General features: G+C 41.2%; 1 protein-coding gene across 1 annotated transcript; it reads right to left on the bottom strand.

Moving 5' to 3' along the window:
• Nucleotides 1-663: 663 nt before the first annotated feature.
• SQLE (squalene epoxidase) lies at nucleotides 664-16,097 on the bottom strand. Its single transcript, XM_051611118.1, has 11 exons — nucleotides 15,266-16,097; nucleotides 12,911-13,163; nucleotides 12,444-12,624; nucleotides 10,892-10,988; nucleotides 7,952-8,065; nucleotides 6,108-6,279; nucleotides 5,729-5,824; nucleotides 5,008-5,150; nucleotides 3,792-3,888; nucleotides 3,246-3,333; nucleotides 664-2,502 (listed from the first exon to the last, which is right to left on the bottom strand). The coding sequence occupies exons 1-11, from the start codon at nucleotides 15,548-15,550 to the stop codon at nucleotides 2,310-2,312; spliced, it is 1,719 nt and encodes a 572-aa protein (XP_051467078.1). The 5' UTR covers nucleotides 15,551-16,097; the 3' UTR covers nucleotides 664-2,309.
• Nucleotides 16,098-20,079: the final 3,982 nt, after the last annotated feature.

The following is a 20,079-nucleotide window of genomic DNA, read 5'->3' as shown; positions in this document are numbered from 1 at the left end:
ACTGCACACAGATGCAGAAAATGAAAACCAGGACTCCTACAGACCAAGAGCTGCTGCACATCTTGCATTAGATGTTCTTAGATTCCATTTTACCTATAGACATTGCCCACTCACTGCCAGCTTTACTCTTCCTACTCTCATTTGGCTCAAGAACTGCTTCTTTTCCCCAACCTCCTTCTGTGTCCCTGAGAAAAACACCACAGACAGAGACTACAGAACAGAGCTTGAAATTCTGCTGTGTGCCACTGGCCAGATGGAGTAGGAGCCCAGCTAATGCTGCCAAACAGTACCAAAGACTAACTCACCAGTCACTTCAGTTGGAAGCCCACTCTGCACTTCCCTGCCCTCAATCCAAATTATTCCAGTTTGCCTAATCCTTCAAAGTAAGGCTTTCATCTTGTCCTGAGGATGAGGCTTGAAGTCACTTCATGAGTCATATTTCCAGGTTGCTCTTCCTTACACATACAGGCAAGATTTTTCTCTCCCCTACTGTAATTTCCAACACATGATTGTTACCCTGAGCATCAAGACACTTAACCAGGCACTAGGTTCAAGAAAACAAAAAAGAGCTTAAGCACATATGCAAATTTAAGCACACTGGTACTTCCTGCTAAATCAGGACCTAAAAAAGCTCATTAACCAAAGATACACAATGAAAAAAAATTACAGATATCACAACTTTTTATTTAAGTTAGCTGAGGGTGCATATTTGGCTCAGGACTGTTTATCCTTTAAAGAGACTGAAAATAATATAAAAAATAGAAAATGTAAAATTAATCAATATTTTCAAAATTATCACAAATTTTGAAAACACTTGTATAAATTCTGTAAAGTTTATATACTCTTAAAGGGACATAATTTAGTTACCATGTATAATGTTACTTGAAAATATTATTACTTTACCCTAAAGTTTAAACACAAACATAGTAATGATGCATGTAATTTTAAGAAGGTATCAAAAGTGACATGATTAGAAAAATATACATACTTTTGCTTCTGGAAAAGAACAGGTCATTTGAAATATCAGCCAACTAAAACACTAAAAAAGCATCTCCACAGATTTTTTTTTCACGGTCCAACATCAAATGTCTGTTTATGTACAGCTTATGCAACCTGTCATTTTCAAAAGATACAGACAAAGTTTCACCAGGACAGAAAAATTTAACCTGTGGCTGATCCCCAAGCTGCTGGCTGCACTGATGTGTGATTGTTTCAGCAAACCAAAGCACGAAAGCCATACAGCCAAATGCAAAGCAACCGTAAGAAAGGGGAAAAAATGAAACTTGACAAGACCAAAGGAAAGCACATGGACAAAGAGAACATTGAGAGGAAGAGTGACCAACAGTAAAAGACACAAACCCCTCAGTAGCGTGCAGAAATTTCTACAGGAAAAAAAAAAAATCATGCTTCAGGTATTGAAAGGACACTTTCATGGTACTTGCCAGGAATTTTAAGAAGTAGCATTAAATATTACTTTTAAAGATTAATTTACTGTATACTGGAAATAGCCTGGACTCAATTTGTTTCAGTAGATGTGGTTTGTTGCTGTGCTTCAGTTCATGGCAGTGTTAAAACTTCATTTGCACACACACAATTACACCAAACCAAAACTCCTAAGTTTTCAAAAGGAAGTGAGATAGGAAGAAAGTTTAAAAAGCATGTGCTTTCAGTACCTGAGTACGATGCAGTAGTCAACATAATTGTGATTTGATTATTCTTCAAATTAATTGTGTAAAGAATTATTCCAGAAGAGCAATGTGGCACTGGCAACAGTGACACTTCAAGATCTGAAATCCTTTACAGTGTCCTTTTAAGTGTCAGCAGACACTTAGCTGCAACGGAAAGAGGCAAACCCTACAGAAATAAATCAAGTATGTTTCAATGTTTCACAATAGTAAAGAAACAGCCTATGGAACTACAGAACAGAAAAAAAGCATGACAGATGATAGCAGCATATATAGTTTACAGTTTTCATTTCTCAGTTTATTAATATTAGTGGTGCACTCAGCAATGGATAAAGCAAGAAATGAAAGTGTCAAAACTGGCAACTACCTATCACATATCAACACTTAATTAAGGTCCTTGTAAACAGCTAACTCCTTTTTTAACTTTAATTGCAAAGAAAAGAATATTTACATATTATATATATGTATATAACCACAAAACCAAAATTAAGTCAAATCCTTAGCAAGGAAATTGTATTTTGAAGAGCAGAAAACATAACACAATATTAAATAGTACATGTCCACAGATTTTGAAGGCATTGTGATATTCATGTTTTCTTCCTCCAAACTTTTCCCCCCTGGATTTTAATAGACTAAATACTTCATTTCAGAGTAAATAAGTGGAAATATTATAGAACAACTCCGGTAAAGAACAGCTCCACTGCTGAAAAATGCTCGAGGCATGGTGATCCAGGACTCTGACTTAAAGCAAAAGTAAACAGCATATAATGCCACAGCAAAGAAGTGGCCAATCAGTACCATTGGTTTAGGAGATAACCTGTATTAAAAACAAACAGATAAAACACAAGTCAATAGAAGCAAAAAGAACTGACAGATTTTCATTTCACAAATGGAGAACCCCCACTCAGGATTACAAAAGGTCCTCCAACTTAGGCAGCTCTGATCTCAACTGAAAAATAAAAACTTGGTCATCTTGGAGCTGCTACACACCCTGTATTCCTTTCTACAGTACAGCATATGTACACTGCTCCTGCTTCTTAATTTCCAGCAGTCTGTATCTGCCCTTATCAACCTCCAGGGGATTATTCTCAACAGACTTAGCTCTCATTTGAAAAAACAGAGCAATATAAAAGCACACATTCAACCTAGAGTTATTTATTGTGCATTCACTAGTTTCTGAGGAGTCATTCAAAACACCCTAATAGTTACTGATTTATCTGTTGCTCATGCTCTTCCATGGGAGACCTCATCCTTCACTGTTCTCAACTTGTCAAGCAAGAAATGTCTCCACCAGCTCCTCCACCAGTCTGGACCCCTCTACTTCATTCAAACTCTCATGCCAACTACATTAACTTACATGCCACTCCCATGCCACCTACATTAAAGCTCTCCAGCTTTACAAACACAAAAAAAAAAACCAAGCCAACCAACCAAATATATAGGCTCATGTGCACCACTCTCCTTGTACAGAGCTGACTGGGAGCAAAGCAGATCCTCACACAGGATCTCAATGGTCCACCTAATCCACATCATTAACTATTGCCAGCACACTGGACTTACACTGAGAGCAATCCAACAGGACCAGAGACACATTCTCCACCAAGTCTGAAGTAATGGAAACAGGCTTTCTTTAGCTGATGCAAGGAATCTACAAAAAAATTTAAAATTACTCAACAAACACATTCAACACATATCAAGAACTTTTTCAGCATACTCAACAGTGTTCTGTTAAACACAGCTGGATTTTTATCTAGTTTTATTTAAGAAAAGGATAGTCTTCTAGAGTATCTACATATTCTTTAATACTAACTGACACAGAAGTGCTTTCTGTTTTTCTTTTTTTGGTGAGGTTTTTGTCTGTTTTTTTAAAATACTAACTCCAAACTTTCCTTCACAATTCTAAAACTCAGTTTGCATAATGCCAGGACTAAACAACTAGACAGAGAACACAAAATAACTCATTAAAACCCTGAGATTGATATTTTATATATACATACATACACAGAAACACGTGGATATATGTTCACAGACATACACATCCCCTCTCCAGGCATGTTTATTTATCAAGTTGTGATTAGTCAGAAGTTATCTTTAAAATATATTTACCATCTGTAGCAGCAAACAGCTCATAAAGTGCCTGGGCAAGAACATTCACTACAAAAGAATGTGATTTTTTCCTTGACCAGTAAAAAGTTATTTTTGCCTGGGGAAAAACAAACAAACAAAAAAGTATTTCTGTTAATAAATACAGAAAAGCATTCAAAGGATTTTCTGGAAGTAGTAAGAGTCATATTGGTGTGAAAATATAGAGTGGATTTAGCATTAGACTAGACTGGTTCCAAGCTAGGTCATTAATGAACTTTGCAAACTTGCTGAACCAGTTATCTAGGCTCCTTTTACACTAAATATTGGAAGAAAAAAAATAAAGGTAGCTCCAGGGTGTGCTTCACCTCATCCTATAGTAGTAGGTGGCTGAAGCAGGTCAGAAACTTGAAAGGTAACACCTAGTTCCCTCTGCTGACTGAGAAAAAGTAGGGAAAAAATGAAAGCCTGAGACAACCAGTGGAGATTTAAGTATCTGCATTTGTCCAGCTAAGTCCTGTGTTGTCCTGATGTTCAGAGTCCCTCTAAATGCTTCTCAATTTTCAAATACACTTTTCAAATTATTTTCTTGTAGCCTATAATTATTCTAGACATCATTTAGCCGAGTGACCATGCCTGACCCAATTAAAAGTAGTAAACGAATAAACAAGAAACCTTATCTACTGATCAGAATTCTGGGTCTATATCTCACTGAAAAAATAAACCCAGCATCACCACTGATGGTGCCAATTCCTGGGGAAGAAGGATGTCTCCTAATTTACTACTGTGAGATTAATACAGTAGTCAAGAGGCTAGTGGAGCACTAAGATGAGTCTTGAAAAACTCTGTACAGGTGCTCGTTACCCTCCCAACTATTACAACAGTGTGATGATTCACACCCATCCTGCTTAAAATCAAGATATGTTACAAATACACTGCTAATATGGGAATATCAAATTATACTAGCTAAGCAGGCTGACTACACCCAGCACACCAGTCTCCTTAAGCAAAACAAGACAGGTTGGTAAGCACAGTTTTGAATCTGCCTTTTGCCACACACACATCACAGTGGATGCCCCACTCACTGGTGGATGCCTAACATATGATTTCTCTCTCCAAAGCTCTGAAAACTGCTGTGCCTCACCAATAACCTACAGGGCCCTGAACTGTATTAACCTTAAAAGTGTGTGAATATATTGCAGCAAAGGCTGCCTCGAATAAGTCGGAAATAAAGATTCACCTTAAGAACATCAGAATCTTCATAAAGGTCTGGAATATCCTGGAGTAAACTTCGCCATATTTTAACATCGTTTAAAACAACACTCATTCCTCCACCAGTTAGAGGGTGTCTTATATTATAGGCATCCCCTAAAAGAAGAACACCTAGGTATAAAAGAAAAATTAATGGGATGCTGCATGACCACTACATAACTTTAGAACTCAAACCCTTTCTATTAAAAAAATAAAAATAAAAATAAAGCTTACTATGAATTCATTCCCACCAGAAAATGATATAACAACTAACAATTAAAAAACAAAATAATTCAAGACATCCTTTTTTCTTTGAACAGACTGAAAAAGGCTTTAAGAAAATCAGGATCAAAATATTTTTTCCTTATGGGTATGCATGAGTGTGTTGAAGAACACAAACACACACAGACACTTTTCAAGGTAATTGCTTTCCTTTTTTAATCTTTTTTTCCTTAAAAAGATCACATTTGTATGAGCTTGAGCAACTGAGTGATTTAAACTTATAAACAAAGCAGGTGTGGTTTTGAAGTCTGGTATCAGTATCAACACTGCAGTGAAATTATATCCAACCTACACATTTTCAAAACATTATTTTTCATGGAAGAATGATGTGACAGTTGTATTGAACAAGTATAGGTCTATGACAACAAAACCTTAAGTCCCAGAAGTTTATAATGGCTTTTTCCCTCCTTTTATTTCATAGTACACACCTTTTTTGTTAACAGCTGAAGGAGGCAAGAAGCTGGCTGGCATAGTCCTTAACCGATCGTTCAGAACTGCTACTAGGAACGGTTCCTTTAAGTGATCTGCAATAACCAAATATTTTAGTTACACTACTTAGAGTCCAAAATAATTTACACAAAACCAATTTCAACCTCTTTTTAGAGATACAGTCCTTCTGAAATGCTAAACTCACAGATGTGAGCTGAACAAACTCCTATTTGATGTTGAGCAGGGTGACTGGTTAGTCAGACAGCAACTGTGCACGTGGTTCAATGTGCCCACACAGTTCAAAAGATTCCAAGAAAAGGTGCCTTTTTGGGCACCTTTAACTGTGACAATTTTGGATGGAAATCTTTCTAGACTTACCAGGTAGTTGTGGATGAATGTTCTCAATCATGTATTCTTTTAAATTTTTTGGCATTTTCCCTCGAATATCAACAAGGACCCGAGTCTCAGTTGAAGAAATCTGATAGACTAGCACTGGACTGGTTTTAGCTAAAACAAGTTCAGCGTGATTAGCTTTAAACTGTGGTGCATCCTTAAATAGAAAAGATGGGGGAGAAAGATTGAGACCACTTAAGGAAAGGATCTTAAAATTTCAGATACACAAAAACATTTTCTGAAATACTTTGAAATAAAATCCATTTTCATATTAAATTTAGTTTTCTCCTCAGATGAACAAGAGAAATGTTCACAAAAAGAAAGCTCTAAACTTCAGTGTAGTTACAATTCTTTTGGCAGTACATTTTAAGATTTACTAGGATATAGGTTAAGTTATACATTTCATTTAAATACTTCCCCAATATTTAATACATGCCATTGAAAACCTATAATGTAATCAATGTAGTAGTTTTTTGTAAGATCATTTTGTTTTCTTTTCATAAAGAAAGTGGTGGGAGGGAAAGAAATACACTAGTCTGCATGCAACTACATGGAGATACCAGCTGAGGAAGAACCTTAGGGTCCTGTGTGACTAGGTCTTAAATTTAAGTTTTGAGAAGTGGATTAACAGGAGGCATTTGGGCAGTGATAACTATAGCAATAGGGACCCAAGAACTGCTGGAGTTCCTCCAAGTCAGTGTTCCCAGGCTAGTGACAGTTCTGTAGTTTTGTTTCCTTCTGCTTAATTCTTTTTGCTGTTAGTCCAATGGTTATTGATGAAGCCATGGAGGAGAAGACCCAGCCAGGTTTCCTACCTGAGTTCTCCAACCACTCAGCTACCAGCCTAGATTCTCACTATCTTAAAGTTTATAGTTCCTGAAGGTATGTAAGTACCTGGTTACTAGGTGCCCCACCTTCACACAGGTGCTCCACCTTCAAACCAGGTAGTTTGACCCAAGCTGCCAGGATGACTTAAACCTCATTATTTCTGCTCCCTGAACAAGTGCCATGAGTATTGTGAAAAAATTAATGTCACTATCTTAGCTACCAAGATCTTAATACACACCAGTCAAAACACCTAAATACAGGGAAATAATTTTACAAATTGGGTTCAAGCTTTACAATGGTGGCTACCTCTAATCCAGAAACTAATGCTATATAAGGTATAGCACTAATATCCTTGTATGAGATGCTGAAACCTCTTTTTCCTAAAAAAATAAAACTATTCTCTAACAACTGGTCTAGTAAGTCCAGTGCTCAGTTTAAACTACTTGAATTCTAATCCAGTTTTGTAAACCCTCCCTTGTTCAATTATATGCTTAGACTAAAGCTGTACTCTGTTATTAAAATCAGAAATTTAACTTTTAACAAAATAGATTTTTTACGCTTGACTCAACGTTACTTGAAAGTATTTAAGAGTTAAAAATTATTTAACTGTACCAAATACACTAAGTCTGACAGAAGAAGCTGAGCTATCCTAGAGCTGGTATACTGTATGCCTCAATAATTTAAGAGTTTAAAACATAGCCAAGCATTCCTCAGATGGATACAGAAACTGATAAAGCAGCTGCACAAATATTTGAAAGCATAGTTCTAATTGATTCTGTTAGAAAACATTTTATATTAGAATTCAAGACAGAACAAAATGTCACCAGTTGCTTGTAAAAAAAAAAATCCTTCTCGTTTCTCAGTGTAGACAAACAGCCAACATAGCAAAGCATAAGCACAAAGGTAATGAACTAAAACATAATTAGTGAAATTCAGACCCACACTAGGACACTGCAGCTACTGGATTGTATGGTGTTATACATAATAGTCAGAATAGTTACCTTCAAAATGCAACCAACAAAATGGGATGAAACAACAACTTTGTTGGAGACCAAGTTTTTTCTGAACTTGGAGAAGAGTCCATCAGCTACAACAGTAAGAGGTGCATGAAGTTCCTGTAGCATGGAAGAAGGAAGAAAAATTTTTTTAAAAAGGAAAAAACAAGTATGACATTTTCATTTTTATTTCAGAACAGTGGGAAGCAACTCCCAAGCCCTCATTTTCATTTGCACATTAAATGTTCTACAAAACAATAAGAGGATCACAGAACAAATTTAAAATACATGTATAAAGAAATCAAGTATTTTTTGCCTTTCCCATCTTGGTATTGAACTCTCTTTCCTTTAAGAGTTAGCCTAACAATGAGCTCCAGCTTTTTCAGACATACATTCAGATAGCATAGTTATGGTGACTGGGTAGGAACTTGGATAAAACAATCACAAGAAAGCAGACTAATTGCTCCCATCAGCCTATAATGCCCTTTAGGAGAAAAAAAGAACACAAAACATTTTAAATGAAAGAAGCACGCATAAGCAACTGCACAGAAACAAACCAAGTACAAGAAACTGAAATGCAATAAGCCTGTCAAGATCTTCTATAAAATACCAAGCAGTGAACTCTGAGAATTCCCAGTATACTTAGGAACTATAAGCACACACAGTGTATTTAGACAACATACAGTCTGAGTAAACTGATTAAGTTCAGCCTGAATATATGGACAAATTTCTAATGTTTAACACACACAATTCTCTAAGATGAACAAGTAATTCTGCTAATTAAAAAATATTTGTAAGCACTTTATTATGTTCATACAACATTATTATTCTAGAAAGCATGTAAAGGTAGATGTTTCCTTCTACACACAGCTTTCTCATTGTCAGTTTATTCAGTGCTTTAACTGCAAATGACCGCAGGTTTCTATTGAGCATTAGTCCTTGGCATTCAATAATCTCATCCATTTGGCATGAGCAGACAAAATTGTTTTCCTTCTAAGCTTTCAGGATGTAAGTAATAAGGCAAAAAAGCTTGCTGTGTTCCATTAGTGCTTCTGGAAAATACTTTACTATTGGATGGAAGCACCTGGTGAGCCAGTCCGTGCATGGTAAATCCCTGCCTGGAATGGGCTCCTCTACAAGCAGTTCTTCCCTTCACAGGAATGGGACTCAGTCACTTGTAACACGACTGACCTTTCCATTACAGGGAAATAGGACAAAAATCAGACGAGGGTAGAGCTGAGTAAAATAATATGAACTTATAGAATTGAGCTCAGAAACAGTTCAAGAGACAGCAGAGCTAACAAAACCTCTTTCCTATAATTCCTGTCTCAGAAGACTGCAAGCTTTAAGTACTTGTGCAATTAGAGATGGGTCACCTGCCCACCTGGGTTCCCTGGTGTCTTAATTCATGCTACGCTTTTTCCAGTCAACATACTAAGACTTTTCCTTATTTTGGTTGCCTTGTTTGTTATAAATTTTATAACTTTACTATTGGCACACAGCCCAAAATTTCTATTTCAACCTTATTAAAGAGAACAAAAATCTCAAAGCTAATGTGGTGGACAACGGGAACAGAGAGAACAGAAAAACACAGACACTCAACATAGATCAGCTTTACAATAAATAATTAATTAACTGAATTCTCCAGACACACTGAAAGCAGAAGCTGCATAAGAAGTTACAACAAGAATTCCCACATGCCAGGACTGCATCAACTAGAAAGCACCTTCCTTCACTGAATCTTTCACATTCTGGATAATTGCACTATTTCACAGGCTCACAGAATCTTAGGGATTGGAAGGGACCTCGAAAGACCATCTAGTTCAACTCCCCTGCAAGAGCAGGATCACCCAGAGCACATCACACACGAACATGTCCAGGCGGATTTTGAATGTCTCCAGTGAAGGAGACTCCACAACCTCTCTGGGCAGCCTGTTCCAGGGCTCTGTCACTCTCACAGGAAAGAAGCTTTTTCTGATGTTTACATGGAACCTCCTATGTTCCAGTTTGCACCCATTGCCCCTTGTCCTATCACTGGACATCACTGAAAAAAGCCTGGCTCTGTCCTCCAGACACTCACCCTTAACATACTTGTAAACACTGATGAGGTCGCCCCTCAGTCTCCTCTTCTCCAAGCTAAAGAGAACCAGCTCCCTCAGCCTTTCCTCATAAGGGAGATGTTCCACTCCCTTCATCATCTTTGTGGCTCTGCACTGGACTCTTTCAAGCATTTCCCTGTCCTTCTGGAACTGAGGGGCCCAGAACTGGACACACTATTCCAGATGTGGCCTCACCAAGGCAAAATAGAGAGGGAGGAGAACCTTTCTTGACCTACTAACCACATCTTTTCTAATACGCCCCCGGATGACATTGGCCTTCTTGGCCACAAGGGCACATTGCTGGCTCATGGTCATCCTCCTGTCTACCAGGGCCCCCAGGTCCCTTTCTCCTACACTGCTCTCCAGCAGGTCAGTCCCCAACCTCTACTGGTCTATGGGGTTGTTCTTCCCCACATGCAAGACTCTACACTTGCCCTTGTTGATTTCATCAAGTGTCTCCCCACCCAACTCTCCAGCCTGTCTAAGTCTCTCTGAATGGCAGCACAGCCTTCTGGGGTGTCAGCCACTCCTCCCACCTTGGTGTCATCAGCAAACTTGCTGAGGATACATTCTGTACCCTCATCCAGGTCGTTGATGAAGATGTTGAACAACACCGGTCCCAGTACTGACCCCTGAGGGACTCCACTAGTCACGGACCTCCAACTAGATTCTGTCCCATTGACCACACCTCTCTGACTTCTTCCTTTCAACCAGTTCATGATCCAGATTTCTGTACCAGTTCTCCAAAACAGCTCTTTAAAACATTTTGTATATACATTTAAATAAAAAAATATAAGCCAACCTTAGATTTTCTCAACACAAAGGATGTAACAGAAAACTCCCTTACCTTAGTGTCTCCAGTTTCTTTGTCCTTGTACCGAACACCCATGACACAGTCATCTTCCTCGAGCAATTCTAACACAGTCCCCTCAATGAATTTTGCACTGAAATAAAACAGAAGTGTTAGAACTGAATGGAAGAGGATTAATGATTGCAAGATTCAAGGTACTAGCCACAGAAGGAAAGTCAGATTTTAATTAATCTTCTCTGGCAACACAAACACTTCATTTAAATTTTACAAACATGCATTCTTGACCACCTTCAGAAGCCACACTGGATGTCAAAAAGTGCTTATCATTAATTTCAGTTTGATACTTGAGAATATTCTAAAACTGACACCCAATCATAGTCAGAACTCAGGCAGCTGACTAAGTCATCCCTGCTAAATGGTGGGAAATGCTAATAGAGCTGATTCCAAGCAGAACTCAGAAGCAAGATGCAAAGTTGCACTCCAACACTAGGTGAAGCGAGATACCTAATTCTCAGATAAGTCCAAGATAGTCTAACCAACCTGTTTAGGACAGAGACATCCAGCTTTTCACCTCAGGAACTCAGAATACACTTTTTTTTTCTTCATTGGTTATTTAGGCTTTTAAATTTCTGCTAATGCTTATGTTTGGAATTTGAACTGAGCATCCTTAACATCCACCTCCCAGTCAGGCTGATCTGGGTTTCACAAATTAAACCTCTGGTAAACTTAACCCCTTTTTTGGGTCTGAGCTGTTAGACCTGAACCCAGCAGCTCAGACTTGACAAACTGAAGCGGACACTCCCTCTTCCTCACAAATATTTTAATTTCCAGATGGAATTCCACAACTTGAAGAAACAAGCTAAACGTCCACGTGAGAATACAACAGCTTGCTATTTTAGGCTCTCAGGTAGAACAAAAACAACTAAATTTTTGTCTTTTCTATATGTCAGCCAGCACAGAAATCTCAGAGCAGATTGTGATTGGCTTACTTTGCCAGGCGACAGGCAGGTTGGCTGTATCCAAACATACGTGGTTGTTACATTAACAGAAACTTCAACAGCAAGGGAGTAAAACAACACGTCACCTTAACAGCAGGTGAATCAGAGTTCTGCAGGTCCTACCAGCTTTAAATGTATATTATAGTTGCAATTTTGGTTACCAAAGTGAGTGTTCACTTTTTTCTAAGACATTATACCAGATTTGTCACTCATTTCTTGACCATGTAAGTTCTATGCACTGCTCGTTGAGGTCACTTCTGGGAAAATGCCAAACCCAAGAACCAGTGGAAGAGAATCACCTCTTTACCCCTGAACTTGGATGGGCCAGTACTTTGCCTAATATTTGAAGTCTATATTCCCATAGTTTAAAGATGAACCTGTCTCAAAAGCTAATGTGGGATGTATAAGCAACTCATGAACACATCTACAGAAATCAGAGCAAGTAAATATAACTGTTACATTCTCTCAGTCTTGTTGGTAGCAGCCTTCTGTGTTGGGACAGAGCAAGATGGATAACGAATCTCACAGATGCTGAGAACAGTGCTTATGAACCTCTGGATCCCAACTATGCTGTTCACAAGGTGACTCACTTGGGTTCTGCCATCGCTGCCCTTCGGAGACCCATGATGAACTGGCCATGATGAAAAGATCTTCCACTTGCCACGTGGCCATCCCCAGATGTTGGATAAGGAATTTCAACCTCTGATTTGCTCTCTATGTCATGAATTATGTAACCATTTACTATTTGTGAATCTATACCTTCTACTGTATCTGCAAAATATAAGCCAAAAGATGAGTTAAAAAAAGGCTTTAAGAAAGCTTATTTATTGATATAGTTATTTCTTTACATAGAGTCTAATTTTCTTATCATAACACAGACGTTGAAGGACGAGTATTTCAAAATGGCAGACTGGAAATACACAAGCAATTTAAATTCAAATATTAAGCATAGTAATGTATTTCTTCATTTTCCCTGTAGAGATGGTTTTTCTAAAAACATAAGTGAGTGTAGAAACCCTTGTATTCTCGATACATTGACATTCTGAAACGCACTTACCTTCAAGACCCAAGTCTTTAAGTGCTTTGAAACCTCCAGGTTGCAACAGTTCTCCAACTATCCTGTCAGGTTCTTTCAGATCCCTCTCTATCACAGTCACCTTTCTTCCATCCCTCGAGAGGACTGTGGCCAAGGAAGAACCAAGGACACCTGATCCCACAATTATGATCTCTGGATCATGTTGAAGCGATAACGTAGCATTTGGAGCTGTCTCTGTCAGATGTACCTCTGAGGAGTTTACTTCTCTTTTACCCTTTAGAAAAGAAAGCCAACAAAGGTACATGTGCTGATGTATCTGTTTCATAACCTTGTCAAAGAGCTGACTTTGGACTAGTTCTACCCAGGGGACTGAGAGAGCAGCAGTATTTGGAGAGCAGCTTCCAGTTTAGTTTTGTCTAAAATGAAATCAGTTGTACTTTACAAAGCAACAAAAACAAAACGAGAAATTAAACAGAAAAACGTTCTCAAACAAAATCAAGATACTTGTTAAAAAACTGCCCTGCTGATCAAGACAAATCAGTAACATAGTCTCAAGAGAGACTGGAAGTCAAGTTCTTACAAAAGCAAGTAAGCCAAGGTTGCCCCCTACTCTTTGTAAAGTAGCACACCAACCCGTTCACATCAGCGAGCAACTACTACATGGAGGCTTAGCACTTTGCAATGAAAAAGTTATCAGATTCACTGGAAAATGTATTTATCTTTAATTTTAGTGTAAGTGAACCTACCTACCAAAATAACAGTTTATGGTAATACTCAGCATAGGAACATGTCAGTAGAAGCAACGACCTGCAAAATGTTACAAAGAAGTGGTCCCAAAATGAAAACTCACCAGTCAAAAGCAGAGCAAAATTCCCATTCACCTACATTTAAAACTGCTAAGAACTGAGAGACATCAGATTATGGACATTAACATACAAATTGGTACCTGAAGACCAGCTAGGTTATAGCACTTTCTCAACAGCATCTAATTCTATACACTTCAAAGTGAGAAGTTTTAAGGGCAATTCCAGAGCAAACCTGCAAGTCACTTCTCCAGCTGGTAGAATAAAGAATTGACTCCTAAGCACTCTGGCAAATGCCTCAGCATTACAGTGCTGACAGTGGTAAAAATGTGATGGCATCAGTGAAATAAATGCCTAGAACAACACTGACACCAGGATTTCTAGTGTTGTGTTTTTATCTACAACACAGCAAGGGTGTGCAAAAACAACTATCGGAATTCAAATAAAACAAGAAATCGGGGTACAAGCAGGCTTTACCAGAAAATCAAAATCCAGAACTTGCAGCCAAAAAAAATGTCCTATGTGCAAGGGGTCAGTGCCCAGCTGAAAATGCCTAGAGGCACACAGGCAAGTAGCCAAACAGTGCTGAGCCACAGATGTACTGAATATGCCTGCCCAGTCACTACTCTTAGATGGCAGGACTCCAGCTAAGCTCCAGCCACCAACTACAGCTCTCACCACTGCCTCACAGCAAGTCTCTTGCTGGGCTCAGCAGAGCAGGCTGATGATAAGAGCTCAGGTTCTGTAGCTATTGTACAAGCAATAACACAGCAATAATCTTAAAATCACTCCTAACTGCAGTTGCCATGACAAATGTGTTTTATACAGAAGTAATGGGAAGCTGATCACTGAGCTACAGAACGGCTGAGGTTGGAAGGGACCTCTGGAGGTCATCTGGTCCAAAGCCCCCAACACCAAGCAGGGTCAGTTACAAGCAGGCAGCCCAGGACTGTGCCCAGTTGGGTTTTGAGTATATCCAAGGACAGAGATTCCACAGCATCTCTGGGCAACCTGTGCCAGTGCTCGGTCACACTCCCAGTAAAAAACTGTCTCCTGATGTCCAGAGGAAACCTCTTGTGTTTCAATCTGTGTCCGTCACCTCTGGTCCTGTGAGTTGGCACCTCTGGAAAGAGCCTGGCTCCATCCTCTTTGAACCCTCCCTTCAGGTATTTATATACACTGAGGAGATCCACCAGAGCCTTATCCAGGCTGAACAATCCCAGTTCTCTCCGTCTATCCTCACAGGAGAGATGCTCCAGTCCTTCATCTCTAGAACGGACTGGCGATTGAAGATGTTTTCCTACCAGCATAATAATAATCCTTTACTGCAATTCTTTCTTCAAACATACATTTACTTTTAGTCTAGAAAAACCCTGGTCTATCACTTAGGTAAGTTAAACTGTTTTTTTTTGTCATCCTAAACTAATGCAAAAAATGACAAATCAGACATCAGCATCTAAAGACAAACTCTCTCCAACCCTTTCTTAGCTCCTTTTCCTCACCAAGGCAGAGGGGTCAGAGGAAACACCAGGAGGACACTGCACCCCACATGCCACCTCTGAATTTAACCTACCTTTCTGGATTTGGGTTTTTCAACTTGTTGAGATCCTGGGGTGGGTTTGGCCCAGAAGAAGCCAACAAGTGGTAAAGCTGAGAGAACATCTGAGAGCAACCCCCGATGGGTCTTTTGCTGCTGCTGCTGCTTGGGCCCCTTGAAGTGGTACCTGTACGACAGCAACAAGCCGAGGGAGAAAAACACCAGCATGGAGAGCAGCACCTCCTTATTAGCGTAAGTCATGAGGTCTCCACACTTTTTATACACGTAGATGAAGGAGGCAATACCCAGAAATGTCCACATAGTGAGGGGGACTGGTCACTGCTCCTGGCTGCTTCCTGCAAAGCTCTCCCGTCGATGGACGCTGCCCAAAAAGGGGGTTTTGTGCAAGGTACGAAAAACGTACGCACAGAAACGCGAAGATTCCCTTTGCGATTGAACGGGAAAGAGATCTCAATGAAAGAATACGGAGCTCCACAAACTCCTGTAGAGGAAACAAGCCCCACCTCGCTGGGCTGCCACAAGAGCCCGGAGACAGGTTCAGAAAAACGCCAAAAAAAAAAAAAAAAAAAGAAATCAGAAGATCTTCTTAAAAGCCAGCGAGGGCCCGGAGCTCGGGCCGGGCTCAGCCCTCCGCCGCGCCCAGCCCCTCCTCGGCTGCCGGGACGGATGCTCCCGGGCTGGCGGCGGTGCGGCCGGAGCCCCCACGCCCAGTGACGCCCCCCCACGGGTAGAGGCAGGCTCGGACTCCCCGGGGACACGCGGGGGCCGCTCCGCCCGGGCAGCTCCGGGCAGCTCCGAGCAGCTCCGAGCAGCTCCGGGCAGCTCCGAGCAGCCGCCCCACGCAGGCAGAACCAGGACCCGGCCCCGCCTCCCGACCCGGCCCCGCTTTCCCGCCCGCCCAACGCGGTCCCCCCAAGGCGAGCGCCCCGGGGGGCGGGGCTATGCAAATCAGCAGCGGCCGCTTCGTGGTGCCGCGCGCCCCGTGCCTCAGCAGCGCCCGGCCAATCAGCGCGGCTATGCCGAGATGGCGCCACGGCCCGGCGGCCAATCAGAGTTGGCGGGAGGCGGGGCTTGAGCCCGCCGGCGGGCTAGGGCGATGTGACGACATGGGAGGGCGGGGCCGGCGGCGCCGCCGTTGCCATGGACACGGGGGGGGCTCCGCGGCCTCCCGTGCTGGGTGCGGGGACCGGGGGCGGAGGGCGGGGAGCTCCCAGGATCCAGGGGGGTGTAAAGATCATCTGGTTTCAAACCCCCTTCCACGGGCAGGGACACATTCGCCCACACCAGGTTGCTGCAAGCCCCATCCAACCTGGCCTTGAACACTCCCAGGGATGGGGAATCCGCAGCCTCCCTGGGCAGCCTGTGCCAGGGTCTCACCACCCTCACAGGAAAGAGTTTCCTCCCAATGTCCAGCCTAAATCTCCCACCAGTTTTAATCCATTGCCCCTCATCTTCTCACTAAAAGCCCGGGTAAAAAGCCCCTCCCCAGATTTCCTGTAGCCCCTTCAGATACTGGAAGGTGCTATGAGGTCTTCCCAGAGCCTTCTCTTCTCCAGGCTGAACAGCCCCAGCTCTCTCAGCCTGTCTTCATAGCAGAGCTGCTCCAGCCCTCTGATCATTGTTGTGTCCCTTCTCTGGACTAGCTCCAAGAGCTCTATGCCCTTTTTATGTTGGGGGCTCCAGAACTGGACACAGCACTCCAGGTGGGGTCTCACCAGAGCAGAGCAGAGGGGCAGAATCACCTCCCTGGCCCTGCTGGCCACGCTTCTTTTGATGCAGCCCAGGACACAGTTGGCTTTCTGGGCTGCAAGTGCACATTGTTGGCTCATGCTGAGCTTTTGATTGAGCAACACCCCCGAGTCCTTCTCCTCTGGACTGTTTTCAGCCCGTTTTCCACTCATCCTGTCTTTCTGCTTGGGATTGCCCAAGCCACAGGGGTGCAGCTGCAGGATGGCCAGAGGGGCAGGGACAAGCTGGCAAACTGGGCATAGAAATGCAAAACCCCTGGGAGAAAAGGGAGGTGAGAGATAAGACAAAATCTCTGTGTCCCAGACTTGTAGATGGGAAGGGGAACTTGGAGATTTGGGATTATTTTTATGGCTGGACAGAACAAACAGAATAGAAATAATCCTTTTGTTAGCATTGAACAAGGGCATATAGCTGTGGTCCTCCCTTTGTGAGAGGGACCTTTCTTGGGCTATGTGCTTGTCACAGCACAACAATACTGCACGTGTCTCTATCACAGTATAATGATGCTTAGAAGTGATCAAGCTAAGAAACATGTCAGAACCCCCCTGCAGGCAGAATTGGTGGAAGAATTAGCAGAACCAATCACCTGCAAATGGAGCAGAAGGAGATGAGAACCTTGGCACTGGTAAAATGGAATGGATTTTGAAGAGAGGAAAAATGATTAGTAGTTTCCCATGTAGTGAAAACGAGATTGAAAACCATGTGGTAGGCTTGAATGAATACATGGGAAAATGGGAGCAAGTAAGAGAGGGGCTTTAGTTCAATCATCAAATAACTCAATTTGGTCTAAAAGAAAAGATCCCGTGAGTTGAAAAGATCAAGCACCAGGGTTTTTTTCTGTATGATAAAGACACGGATCTCATTCATCAGCAATGGTTATTCCCTCCAAGATGAAAGGAACTCTGGTGCAGCAGAAGCACCCGTAATCATGGGCATCTACCTGTAAATTATGTGTTCACAGCAGGAGTTGCTTTTCCATAGGTTGAACTAGGGTTATTAGAGCTGTCAGCAAGTTTTATGTTTAAACCACTTGAGACTGAACCTCTTAAATACATCTGCACTTGATTTCCTATATTCAGTTTATAAATGTTCCCTGTGCCTGCTAAAAATGCCTTTTTTAATGGACTGAGCTCCACAGAGTCACTTAGTAATCTTGTAAGACCAAATTAAACTGTATATAACCCTTCTGGGTATTTCATGCTAGAGACCAGACACAAGAAGTACCATAAATTTGAAGTTACTGGAACCAACAGAAGCCTTCTAAAGAACAAGATATGTCAATTGACATACATGAACCAGCAACTCCTGAAGATAATACCAGAGAAATGCAAGTGCACAGTCAGAACTGTACCAAGGACCAGAACAAGCTGAAGCGGCTCATAGAAGAATGTTGGTTAAGAAAACAGACTGAAGTAGAATTATGTGAACTAAGATAATGGTATAATGATGTTAAGATTAGAATAAAATTTCATCTTCACTTTACTGCAAACTACTCAAAACTCCCTCTTCACCCCCTGTGGATCCTCCTTCATGCAGATGTTGTGTCAACATGTAAGTGTAACCCCTTATAGAACATCAACTTGATTCTAGAATCAATATGATTCTATAATTGATTCTATGATCCTGTAACTTTCTGTCTTGTCCAAGTTACCCTGTAGCCAGTGTGCCTGAGCCAGAGGAGAGGGCAGTAATACACAGTTGGTACAGGAAGGAGTTAATGTGGGCTGCACCCTGTCCTTAGACCTTGTTAGGGACCAACAAAACTGTATTTTTGTTCTTATTCCACCCCAATAAGTGACCTTCTGTTGATGAAATACTCATGCAAAATGTCTTTCAGGATTATGTCATTCGTGAGTCTTTGATACACATTCGGAGGGGTCAGCGCTGGGAATTTAATCAATCACAGAATTCTGGGTTTGAATGCAGCACTCACAGATGCAGCTCACATGTTATCAGATCATTTCTGTATTTCCAGCCAAGACACTGACACTGACAGTGGGTGGCTCCCCACTACCTCTTCATTTACTCTCACTGTCCTGACTGTGGTGAAGAGCTCGACAAATTTGCATTCCTTTATTCACTGTGAGAACTATCTTTTGTTGCTTACATTATTGTAAATAAGAAAGTATTTCTGTAGATAGTTAGGCAGAGTTACTAATTTTTTTTATATGGCCTTTAGTTTCCAACTTTACAAAGCAACCCATTTATTCAGTTTTTGGATTTATGTGCATTCTTGGTCTTTATTAAAAATTTTGTTTCTAGAATAAACTTCTTGCTTCCCTAGTGAAGCACTGTCAAGATGACATATGAGACATCTTTCACTTATTTGAACCTCACAGTGGCAAATATGAGAAGGCTGAAACAAGTATTTCTAAAATTCCATAACAACTTCACAACCAGGAAAAAAAGACACCCAAGAAGAGGCTGAAGTTGAGCAGACTTTTCTCTTAGCCCTCCTCCAGAAGCAGCTTCCCTCAGCAGAATGGTATTTTCAGACATGGACAACCAGCAGTTGGCAGGGCAGCCATGTGATACTGGAAAAAACCAGAAATGGTTGGCTGAACTCCAGGCTTCAAAAACTAAATGACTCGATGAAGACTTTGCCAGTTGTGCAGAAGGAGATGTCAGATGTATCCCGAGATCCAGACCCATAAAACACAAGACATGCCCCTAGTTCCTGGTCTCAATTACCCTGGACCAGTATCTGAGGTATCAGACTTATATGCTCCAGAACTGACCAGCATGTGCTGCATGAGGCTGAGCCTCACTGTCCCTGAACATGCTACACATGACATAGAGCCTGGTCTCACTGCTCATCCAATTAATGGTCATCCACCTACAGTGGGATGGAGATGGAGATCTGCACTAGGTGGAGAAAGTCTGGTGTGCAGATTAAACGATGAAAGAAAAATATCTGTCCTTATGTTTCACTACTCATCATGTGAAGAATCAGAGCCTGGTAGATGAAAAGTTGGTGGGGTTCCTGCAAAATGAGAAGTGTGATTGTATGAAGCTGCAATTATTCAGAAGTAGAGATGCTTTGAGCAAGAAGCCACTTGCCTAAAAAGCTGTGATTGTTG

The sequence above is a fragment of the Apus apus genome, chromosome 2 (genome assembly GCF_020740795.1).
Source record: "Apus apus isolate bApuApu2 chromosome 2, bApuApu2.pri.cur, whole genome shotgun sequence".
NCBI lineage: Eukaryota > Metazoa > Chordata > Aves > Apodiformes > Apodidae > Apus > Apus apus.
Note: the sequence above shows the minus strand (reverse complement) of the source record. Positions and strands in the feature narration are given on the sequence as shown.

Bases quoted from the DNA above. Each gene is read 5' to 3' on its own strand.
- SQLE (XM_051611118.1), bottom strand. From the start codon at position 15,550: ATGTGGACATTTCTGGGTATTGCCTCCTTCATCTACGTGTATAAAAAG. The intron at 3,889-5,007 runs GTGAATCTTTAT...GTTTTTCCCCAG, and splicing joins AAGATTCTGATGTTCTTAAG to GCAAAAATAACTTTTTACTG. The intron at 3,334-3,791 runs GTAAATATATTT...ATTTTTTTGTAG, and splicing joins GCTGTTTGCTGCTACAGATG to ATTCCTTGCATCAGCTAAAG.